The following is a 12,566-nucleotide window of genomic DNA, read 5'->3' as shown; positions in this document are numbered from 1 at the left end:
AAAGAGTATGAGAGGGTCCCAGACCACCATTACCACATGAGCACCCCAACCGTCCTGAACCTATAACGTCTTTAGAAAGGGTTTCCATGTCAACCGCAGCCCGGTCGCATGTTATTATATGAGTGCAGCTCAGACTTCATTCATACAACTGAATTAATGAACACCCACTCAGAGAAATAGAAGAGGACTTTGAGTAAAGACAAAGCAAGCCACTTTATCCTGCCTTTGTTCACAGACAGTTGAGGAAAGTTCCCTTTCAGACATCATAGAGAGAAAATAGAGTGATGCTGTTTTAAATAGTTAATATACTGCTCATTCAGCAGCCTTCTATTTGCTCTCCATCCCTCTTCACTTTCTCCCACTTGAATTCCAGCACAGCCGAGCGGAGCTGTGCCGTCACAGACCAGCTTCTGTCCACAATGGATCATTCCATCCTCAATCACTGATCTTTCTCTTTCACAATCTCTCTCGCTCTCTTTCTGCCCCTCATACCCCTCTCGCTCTCTCACACACACACATTTTACTTTTCACACTGTATCCGAGGCTCTAGTCCTGTGAACGCTGGGAAGATCAGGGATAATGACAGCATTCTGCTCTGGAAAGGACAATTCCCACAGATGTGGCAGAAAGAGACATTTGTTTTCTGTTCTTGTCAAAGAGGAGCGATAGTATGACAGGAGATGCCTTTGGGAATAAGAGGCCAGATAAAAAATGTCTCGCATCCGCCTTCGCAAACAACCTTCACATACTTCAGTGGTTTCATGTACATGTATACATGTGCATGTGTGCTCTAAAAAGCTGAAAAGCCACAAATTGACAATCAAAAGACAATGTTGGTATCCTTCCATTCGTTTGACTCATGACACATGAATAAGTGTTTTGATAGCATCAGTGTCATTCCGTCCATTACCAGAGAAAATTATTTCAACTCATTCCTAGGTTTGAAAGAACAAACAAAAATCGAGTGCAATGCATAGTAATGCTCTAATAGTGGAATATTTAAAATCAAAATGTAAAATGTTAAAGCCTTTTATTGCATATTCAAGGCTTAGTTCACCCGAAAATCTAATTTTTGTCATCACTCACCATCATATTGTTCTAAAACCCACAAGACAGTCACTTATCTTCAGAAACACAAATGAAGATATGTTTAATGAAATCTGAGAGACTTCTGTCCCTCCATTGAAAGTCCATTTCAATAAAACGTTTGACACTTCAGAAAGTTCATAAACACATTTTAAAAGAAATCTGTATGAATCGAGCGGTTTAATTTAAGTCTTCTGAGGAAACATAATCGCTTTATATGAGAAACAGATAGAAATTAGTCTTTTATCCACATATAAACACGGATGAACACACATACAAAGAGCACATCAAATATGGTAAACAGAAGCTCAAACATGCTTGCTTGATGTGAAAGAACCAATAAGGTTTGTTCTCGCGCATCAAGCAAAACCGCTCGATTTTATATGGATTACTTTTACAATTTCTTTATACATTTTTGGTAACGCTTTACAATAAGGTTTCATTTGTTAACGTTAGTTAACTATGTAATGTAACATGAACTAATGTTGGGTACACACTAAAAGATTTTTAAAATGTGAGAGACCACAAACCCGAGGACAAAAAATCCTAGATTTAACCGTTTTGCTCCTATAGTGTGTGGTGTGCTGTGAATGTGACAAAGACAGCACACCACACACGAACAGATTTTCAACCTGACTGTGAATACGGGAAATCTCGCAAAATCTCTCGAGACTTCAGAATAAACATGGCGGATGATAGGCAAGAAGAAATTGCGATGATAGTGTTTGGAATGATTTTTGTATGTTTTACAGGACACGCTGTATAAACACTCATGCTGTTGCCACAAATCGACAAGCTGATCCTCCATCCCTGCTGTCCAAATCCATTTAATTTTGTCCTGCTCCATGACTGCGTTTGTTATGCTTCCGTCTTCTGTCAGCTCGCTTTCTGATTGGATATTGTTTAGTTTCACGTGATAATCTCCAGAGTGTGTGCGCATTTGTCCTCAGGGTTCCCCCCACACATCAGGATTTCTGATCGCAAATATTCAATACGTTGAATATTTACGATTCGTGATCGGGCGGCTCCGATGTCAAAGACTATAGATATAGAAAGACGCTTCACTCCTATTAGTTATGAATGGGAGAAACTGCAACGCGCAATATGGCGGAATATGTCCCGCCTTCTACGTAAAAGAGCTGCAGCTGCTGTTAGACGCTCCGGTTCCCATAGAAACCTGAGACTCTGAAACCTGAGGTTAGACTGCGCATTGACTTGTCTAGCCTGAAAAATATGCTTTTTTAATGCTATTTGAGCATAAGAAACAACATTTATGGGCCAGTTCATGTCAGATTTTGTTGTTGATTTGAAATATGTTATTTAATTGTGAGTTCGCCAAGCAGTTTTTGAGATTTCAGGATTCCCTCATTCAATTAGATAGGACTTGGTCTTGGATGCCTGAAATAGCTGTCCGGAGGCATTGCAAATATGGCCGCAGTGTGAACAGACTTTTCTTGAAAGGGACTTTGCCGACGTTCTTCCGAGCAGATTCAGAGTCACTCTTAACAAACCTCACACCACAGGAAAATCTGATAAGATCATCTGTAGAACCATCAAGATAATCGGGACATTACCTAGGATTGTCGGAGGGAGGGAGAAATCGGCCCAAAATCAGCCCAATTATCTTGTGGTGTGTACCCAGCATTACAATGAAAAATACATCTAAAGCATTTATTAATCTTAGTTAATGTTAATTTCAACATTTAGCAATACATTATTAAAATCAAAAAGTGCATCTGTTAATATAATTTAAAGGACCAACATTAACTAATGGGACCTTATTGTAAAGTGTTACCAAACTTTATTGTCTAAAGCATCAACGTTTTGGTGGAATGGACTTTCAAAGGAGGGGCAAAAAAGGTTTCATTAAAAATATCGTCATTTGTGTTTCGAAGATGAACGCAAGTCTTGAGTTTGGAATTGGAACAACATGAGGGTGAGTAAATGATGACCAACTTTAAATTTTTGGGTGAACTATCAATTTAATTAATGCACATTAATTCTTCCGTACAAAAATGTGTGTTATTTGAGGTGTAAATTTGGGTAAACTATACTGTTAGCAGTGAATCTACTGCTTTCAATTAAGTTCTAGTTTTTGCATTACAGACGTAATTCCAAAGGGTTACAGTAATTTTGTTTCTTAACGTTAGTTTTATCATCATAGAACAGCATTCACAAACTATTTAAGTTCCGTAATTATTTAGTGAAATGATCATTCAGTGAGAAACAAATGACATCAGCTGAACTGGAAGGTTGTTTCATAGTTATTGCATTCTGATGACAGATAAAGAATTTTTTTTTTTTTGGAAATACATATACTGATCAATTTTGCTTCCCCCCACCCCCCTCAGAAAAAAAAGTCAATTTTTATTTCCATTCAACTACAGTATGGGTTGAGTATTAGCTATTGCAGATAAAAGGGTATGTAAACAATCATACACACCCTAATTGATTGTTCTCCTCAGAGAACAAAGTATCTTTATATACTGTTCAGTATATGCCACTTCAACAAGCGCACACACAGAAAAAAAAAAAAGATTGTCAGTCAAGGGCCAATAAAAAGTAACCCAGCCAGGGGCCAAAAAGGGATATTATCATTAAGTCTTCTCATAGTCATGCTAAAAACCATAAATATTATTTCTACACAGCCCTCCTCCCCTCGTAGTGACAGAAAAGGCTAAACGTCTTCAATTGCCCCGTGTTTTCAGACCGTCTAGCGCTCGAGTGCATGAGAAAGCTTTCTGTTTTAATTGAACAGGCATGTTCCGGCGTGGAATCACTTTCCTTCAAATGAGCTCCTAAAGTGACAGTTAGAAAGCGCTGTTAAAAGCGTTCGAGGGGGTGCGCTCGAATCGCTTAGATTTGTGTTTACAAGCATACAGAGGGACACTTGTAAAACTTTTAATGTGCTTTGAAGGACTCGTTATGAAATGTAATTTTTGAAATCGCATCGATTGTTATTCAGATCGTATAAATTGGGCTTGTACAATAATGCATGACTAGCTCGTCAAGTTTTCTTCACACATTTTAAGCAACGTCATGTGATGAAAAAGGAGGAAAGATTTTCAATTCCTTTCCCACCGGCGTCAGAGTACGTGTTTGTGTGAGTCAGTGTATTGGGTGGTCAGGACCCCTCTGCATTCTTCAGGTCGATCTACTGCCCCTGGGGCTGCCTGGCCTGGCGTATAATTGCCCTCCGCTACAGATAGTTACCAGCCTTCCCTGTCCCTCTCCTCTTCTCTTCTTCCCCCTGTTTATTCTCTCTGATTTCAGGCTCCTTTGGGTCATCATTCATCAATGGGGCCCCCCAGCCCCTGAGGACCCGACCGGGAGGCCCCTGTTACTACGCCTCCATAACCAGAGGCCATTTCTGATGGAGGCGCATTATACGGGGGAACAAGAGAGCATGAAAATGCAGCATGAGGCAGGGGGTGAATGGCGGTGATTATTATATTCAGATAATCATTTCAAACAAATTATCATGATAATCAATCAATCGTCACATTTGAAGCAACTTGCCTCAGGGTTGCACAACACCCCTTGTGACCTATAATGTATTTTGGGGCATAATCAAATACCCTAAATTTACAGGGTTGCTTGAGATGATATTTTTACAGGAGCGGATTTCCCTGGTTCGGTTAAGCTAACATTAGACATTCATCATTTCCCATGCGGACAGACCTCCTTGTGCTGATGTTCACGGGTACAGCAACTCTCCTTTCACCTTTTCATGAAATGTGGTGCAGTGTACCACATTGTTGAACGCTAACGATTAAGGTACAATATGTAGTTGATCATAAAGGTATATACACACACACACACACACACACATATATATATATATATATATATATATATATATATATATATATAAAATATATACATAATATATACATAATATATACACATTTACTGACAAAAATTGTCTTGTGATTGTACTATCAGACCATAATCATTTGTCGATAAAAACAGTGCAAGTTAAAATAACACTGGGCATTTTTTAAAGTCTATGAGAGATCCGTCACAGCAGGGGCCACAAAAGCACTGATAGCGTCTCAGAGAGCTTGTCAAAAGAGCCATTAATCTCTTTCCCATTAAAACATCAGCCGCCTGTTTTAGCTACATTTACAAAGCGAAATGTTTTAATATCCAGCCAGACACGCAGGCACAATGCCGGAGGCAATCTGTTTCAAATACAATTACAACACATTGATTTTCTATAATTAATCTATGTCTCTGTGTACTATCATTGTCAGTTCACTGTAAGCTTACGTGTCACACAGACACACACTCACGCTTACACGCACTTTTGGGACAAAGTGTGGTGGATTACATCTAAAAGAGCTCAAATCAAGGCTCAGGAACATGTGTGTGTTTGTTTGCGTGTGTGTGTGGGCACTGGACAGATAGACTCAGATAGGCATCTCTGTTTCAGAGAGTGTTTGTGTTGTGAAGGAGGGATAACTGGTTAAAACCAAAGGATAAATAAATAAAAGAAGCTCTTTTCTCTTTTGGTCTATCTGCTGGGATTTGACTTAAGAAATCTTTCAGCTCTCATAATAACAGTGTTTTTTCTGTCTGAGCAGATGCATCTCAGAGACACAGGGTAGGATGTGAGAAAAATAGATGGATGATGCTATAGAATATCTGGCACAGATGCTTTCATTACATAACCTCAGGGCTGGTTCTGCCCTCACACACACACACAAATATTGGCCACATATTTGAACTCACACATACATAGACAAATATTGGCTCTTATTTGCTGGCACATTTAGATGTATTCAGACGTGTGACAGTGCATTTAGTCTATTAGGGTAGATGATGAGTGATGCAGTTATTCATAACGCCTCATGCATTATTCATGATATTAATAAGGATGCTTGGATCATGTCTGATGAGTTCTTTTGGTGACTCAACTTAGTGAATAAAAGATTTCTTAAAAACATCTCATCCCCAGTTCTGAAAGACTTTGATGTGCAACACAATTTTGTTGAGAGGTCTCGTTAGTTTAGTGAATCAGTTCATTTGGACAGCGGAAATGCTTTGTAAATGCTTTGTAAAATCATCACTCTATTACTCTTAGAGGTTCCTGTACAGTATGTTTAAGTTACATATTGTCAAATGTTGCATTGTTTAAAGTGCAGTTAAACTAAATGTTTCACAAACTCTCTGCAAATTGGTTTGTGTGAATAATAATAATAATAATAATAATAATAATAATAAAAAAAGTTCATTAAACATGAATCAAACGTACCGAAATCAAGATGTACCGCAATAAAGTAAGAAAAAAGAAAGAAAGAATACACTTAAATATTAATTTCTTTATATATATATATATATATATATATATATATATATATATATATATAGCTAACTGAAGGCGAAAATAAATATATTCATAGTTCAGTCATGAAACTCTTAGCTTCTGACTGGTTCTCTTAAAGCAAACCACTTTGGCTAATCAACTGGCTTAACCATGGGAATTTCCCTAGCCCTCCACCTTCCCCAGCACCACCTGCCTAGATCTGCTAGGGGGTTCTCCCTACTTTCCTTGCAGCAGCTTGCATTATATTCAATGTATTTATGTGAATGTTATGGCAGTAACCTTCGCTCATGCAGCAGCATAGCAGATCTAGTCCGTAGATATAGATATATATATATATATATATATATTCATTACAGTAATATATAAATATATTCATACTCCCTGTCTCTGTAATTAATATATACATTTATTTTTGCCTTCAGTTAGCATAAAAACCCCTATTAGGAGCAAATTGCTGTTTCTCATTTTGCTTTTGTGTTGTTCATATTTGTGTGTGGTGAGATCAGCATATCTTTTAGATCTGTAAAGAAGGACGGACTGGCATGAAATAAATCCTACCTTTTTGATACAGCTGTCTTGAGACGACGTTTCATGATCATTCAGCATTTGCTGTGAAGACAAAAGATAAACAGTTAATGATTAGCTACTAAACATTAGTTAATGATTACTAATGACTACTAACATCATGTCATTTTTATGGCCTGAAATCAGCACTTCATTGAATATTCAAAAGACTAATGTACAGTATGACTTGAAATATTCTCATTTTATACTGTGCAATTGTTTCAGTAGGTTTAAAAACAGAAATGATACTTTGGTTTGCCAGTAAAAAAATGAATTAATATTTCACCTGTAAAAATGATCCTGTTGATGTGATACTACTTTTATAGGTGGAGGCACTTGTGTTTTTTTCAATGGTATTTGTTAGCATGCCACAAATGCTCTTTATTTCAGTATGAATCCGAATATTGTAAAAACTGTGAATAGCTAAGATTAGATGTGGGCTTTGAAACGTGTCGAGAAGTGAGCATTAAATGGCTACTGAGTGATGAATCTGTCGTTTGAATCTGCACCCCCCGCTGGGTCGCCACTACAGCAGCGCAGGTTAAACCATCCCGAGTGTGATGAAATGAATGCTGCAAAGTTTTAACCTAGACAGTTGGAGTAGATGTAGTATTAGAGGCCTTCAGGAATATTTATACAGAGTGGGTTTTTGAGAATGCACCCAGTGTCTTTAAGGGCTCCTGCTCATATGAGAAGCGAGCTTGTTCCAGGTTTGGAGATAATGGGACCTCATATGAATCTCAGTGGCCTTCATTCAGAGTAAAACAGGAAGAGGCTGTGCTCTGGGATTATTGGGCCGTATGCAGGTTTTAAAGTAATCTGCAGTGCCCACAGCCCACCCGTTTCCTGTCTCATCCTCTGAATGAAGGGTGTGTGAGCGTGTGCAAAGGTTCTGCTGGATACTTGTGGCTCGTCTCCACCGAGCGGTACGGTTCAACATAGTTCAGTACGGTACGCAATTTTTGCCGTTTCCATTGTCAGAAGTTGTGAATGGTACCCTAATTCCAAACCGTACCATACCACATTTTTGGGACCATTCCGTTGGGGTACCTAGCACAATAGTACCAAAAGTATCGGTACCAAAAGGGTGGAGCTACACTGCAGAACGTTGATTGGCTGACAGAGAATCGTCACTTGTGCGTGCTACAAGGGGAATGACAACACAATACCGTTGCAACACAATGTGTATTTTTTGGCTGTTTTTCCTTGCAGCCTTCAGCCTTTGCTCAAACAAAGCTGCTGTATTGTTGTTTACTGTTACTTTCTTCTTCACGCGAGAATGGCGTCGATCGCTACTTTCCGGCATACACCACGCCTATCAAGTAAGGGTACAGTTGGCGGTGGAAACGCAAGCCGGATCAGGGTTTACCATCCCAAAACGTATCGTACTGTACTGTAATGAACTGAACCGTACCGTACCGCTCGGTGGAAATGAGCCATTGGATTGAATCAGACAGTTGAAGATTTCAGATGGGGATAACCACATACACAATCACACACATACTGAATCAGAGTGAGGTGAGTCAAATATTTTTGATGGGAGCCGACAGATGTTAGAAGTCCGCCATTTTTGGTTCAATAAACTGAATTTTATATAATTAATAATTCCTTAGAAATTATGAATATATTTTAAAAATAAATAATAATGCCTTTTTCTTAATGAGGATTACTTTTTTGGCCTGACCAGAGTCCAAACTCGTCTTATATTACTGAATGCACATTTAAATTTAAAATAAAAATGCAAACATAAGCTAGCATTCTGTTTTTATTCTATCAATACATATTTTTAGATTTTAGCTGACATAACACATAATTAAAAATAAATGTGTCAACCCTGTTACCATTTCATAAATAAATAATGTATTTTATCTTAATAAAGAAATAAAATCGCATCTTTTTTTAAAAAAAAAAGTGAACTCTGCAAGTAAATGTCTATAAATGTACCATCACGCTTATCTTTTTTATATCTTTCTTTTTTTCTTATATTTTGTTTTAGCTGACCCAAGTGATGATCTTAAACACAATGCTACACTGTAAAAAATAATTTCCATGATTTGTTATCATAACATGTTTTCTTTTGTCAAATCAACTTACATAATTAATGTAGTTCAGATAACATAATATTTTGAGTTTCTGTCGATTAAATCAATCACCTTTATTGTATTAACTCAAATTTTTAATTTCAATGAACTCAATTTTAAGGCAACTAGGTAACTTACTTAGTTAAACCAACAATTATTTTTTTACAGTGTAGCAATGGCCAAATAAACACAGAAAGACCCTATAACATAGCATACATTTTGGTTTTGCACATTCCATCTGTAAGTAACCACGTGAATGAAGTGAATGTGATTGCAAAGGTGAGTCACCGAGGGGGAAAAGCAAACAGAATAAGTGACTCTTTTACAGAATACTCTCTACAGTCTGTACCGCCTTTATCAGGGTTTGATTGACAGCTCTGCAGACTGCCCAAAAACTGTGGTTCTCTAAATTAGGCTGTCAATGTATCCAAGCCGCCCGAGTGGAAGCAATTACATCACAAATACTCAAACAAGTCTACTTAAACTACTTACATCCATAATTCAATCCTGCAGCTATGTCAGAGCAGCACGTATCCAAAACAACCTTACGCTTCTGCCGTGTTCACATGACACATTTTAAACAAGAACCTCAACCCAATATCTACATATTCCTCATTCATTTATTTGTTTTTTTTTCTCATTCATGTCTTTCATTTTTTGCACCGCAGCATGTGAAAGCAATAATCTCACACATATGCACAAGCACATACAGTGTGTGCAATCACATGCATACATCAGCCCACGCTAAACACACACACACGGACACACACACACACACACTTACAGACGTATAAGTGTGTGTAGTGTAATTACTCTGCAGTTTGCTGCCAGACCAATGCTCTACAAGAAGGTGAGTTTAAAGGTGTTAAAATTTGTTGAATCTCAAGGAAAGTAATAATGTAACTAAAAAAATAGAGCCGAGAGTTGTGAATTGCTGGTGGGGTGATGAGAATGTGTGAAACACTGTGAAACAGAATTCATAAGCAGAGTTTACAGCACAACAGCTCTGTTTAGATTGTAAAACACTACCAGGTGCTCTCAGGTAAATGAATAGTTTCATGCCAGATGTAAATACGCAAATCAAATTGTGCAAAACCGACCCAAAACTGTCAAACACGCTCCAAACACACTAATGCTTGTTGTATATATATATATATATATATATATATATATATATATTTTTTTTTTTTTTTTTTTTTTTTTTTTCTGTCTTGTGCTCTTCCAACTCATTCCTTTCTTTTTTTTTTTTTTTTTTTTTTGATTAACTTCAGAATTGCTGAAATTTTAAACAAGTGAATGCAATTTTCTCAGTATGATCAATTGAATGGTAAAGTCAGGAAAACATGGCATTACCATGCTACCTAAAATTAGCTAAATCTGGCAAAACATCAGACTTCCTTATCCGCAATCAATCAATGAAATTTAATCCAATAATAAAAAAAAAAAAAGTTTCTATACTAGAGTCAGGCTTTGTTAATCTGAAGTCCTTTTTTAGTTTTACATAGAATTCTGTAGTATGTCCTTACTGAAAAATCTCTCTGTGTGTGTGTGTGTGTGTGTGTGTGTGTGTGTGTGTGTGTGATTATCTACATGTGCTTCGGCACTCGGCCATACAAATGACTTACACTCACGTGTATGTCTGTGTGTGTGTGTGTGTGTGTGTGTCAAGCAAATAAATAATGTATTAATTAGATGGTTGGAAAAAATGATTTGCCACAAGTGCTGGTGTGATTTATGACACGTCAGAATCATTTTAACTTTCCTCCCTATTTTTTTTCTTTCTTTGGCGACAGGACAATTTGTGCCACAGATAGAGAGGCAAGAAAGTGAGAACTCTTTTCCCAAACAGACGTACAACGCACAATTGAACCTCTCACAAGCTTCTCGAAACGTTTGCTTACACAAGTTTGTCAGGGTTTCTTATGTAAATGAAAAACGCTGTGAAGCTCTAGTGATTAGCGTGTCATGCTGACAGTGCTCGAAAGTGTCCGAAAACAGAGGCACTATGGTGGAGAACTGTAAAAATAAATACGAGCAGGCCGTGCTTGATGAAAGCGTAGCCACCTGTGCAGTGATTCAGCGCAAGTGTCTGAAGCAAATTAGCACCAGGGAGTAAGTGTGTGTTGTTATTACTGTTATAAGCCCACCTTTGTTAGCAGACACCATCAGGACTTCTTCTCAACCTCAACCCTATTTATATTGACACACAGACTGAACAAAAGAAAACAAGCTCACCGCACACATTCTAGCAACATTTTCCAGCACAGCTGCCCTAATAGACACACGACGGACAAAGAAAACAGTGCTTCGCCTCACAGGCTGGATTTTCCTGTGCTCTGCGCGACACTCAACGTGCCAGTTTGAAGAGAAGACGGCCTCGATCACGCCTATAACAATGAGTCCTCATCGTAGGCTAATTGGACTTTGCTCTAATTGCAATTAGAGAAGCTCAGTGAACCTTGGTGAGCCAACGAGGCAGTTTGTCTCCCAGCTTGACGTTGGGGGTATGGAGTAAAACAAGCACATTTTAAGGGCTTTGCAGTGGGAAAATTTCAGAGAACGTTGCCAAAAACAATTCCCCTCAAGTCTGGATAATGTGAGGCAATATAGCAGCGCGGCCAATAGATGGTTATGGATGTCAAAAGCCGCAAGTTTCCAAAAAGAACTAGTAGAGACCAACCTCAAGGCCTTTTGAACCGAGTGAGTGACATCCTGTTGGCTCAGAGGACCACACCAAGAAAGCCACAAAGTGAAAGTTTTGCTTCGCAGTTATTGAGAATGTACTCTCGTTTTGGTGAGCGTGGAGAGTTTAGATATGTAAATGCGTGATTGTTGTTGATCTTGTCAATTAATGCGGAAGCGGTCGCAGCTCAGTTTGTGGCATATGCAAACCTGAATCTGCGATATGACTGCAGAACAAGAGAGAGGTTTTAGAAACTGGGGTTTGCTCATTCTGGACATCATTGTTCTGAAACAGAACAAAACCATGATGTCAATCATAATAAAGCGGATTAATTACTGCGATCACAAACACACACACACCTCTAAAACATTTTGTTAAAGGCTGTCTAATCTTCTAAATGCATGCAACCCAGGCTCACTGGAAAAAATGTGCCTGCGATGACATTTCTGCAAAATGATTTTATGTTGTTTCTTGCATGCATCGTGACTTTTTCAAAGTGAAATTTATAGTGAGTAGTGCTAAAAGCTGTTCAATTTTCCTGAAACTGATGAACGTGAATCTGGCAAAGTTTTATGACGTTGGTTGTTATACATATTGCGGGAATTCGGTAATGAAATATCCAGTGAGAGGCACTAAAAGGTTAATGCTATATCGCATTTAAAAAATTATGTACCACTTACATTAACCACCCGTGAAAACACTACCCCCCGTGAAAAAATTCATAATCAAATTACTAAGCAACCACTGACAAGAATACCACAAAATAGTATCATTTTGAAGCTTAGAAACTCAGCTGTTTATTGCATCCAACAATTCTGATCAA

General features: G+C 38.0%; 1 protein-coding gene across 8 annotated transcripts in view; it reads right to left on the bottom strand.

Annotated features, from left to right (window-relative positions):
- The window catches only part of prdm16 (PR domain containing 16), a 256,289-nt gene that overhangs the window by 115,702 nt on the left and 128,021 nt on the right, over positions 1 to 12,566 (bottom strand). For all 8 annotated transcript variants that reach the window (XM_051904337.1, XM_051904344.1, XM_051904338.1 and 5 more), the window contains exon 3: positions 6,974 to 7,024. In XM_051904337.1, the coding sequence (XP_051760297.1) occupies positions 6,974 to 7,024 (51 nt within the window). The remainder of the gene's footprint in view (positions 1 to 6,973; positions 7,025 to 12,566) is intronic.

This window comes from Ctenopharyngodon idella, chromosome 8 (assembly GCF_019924925.1).
Source record: "Ctenopharyngodon idella isolate HZGC_01 chromosome 8, HZGC01, whole genome shotgun sequence".
Lineage (NCBI taxonomy): Eukaryota > Metazoa > Chordata > Actinopteri > Cypriniformes > Xenocyprididae > Ctenopharyngodon > Ctenopharyngodon idella.
This window is presented reverse-complemented; position numbering and strand designations above follow the sequence as displayed.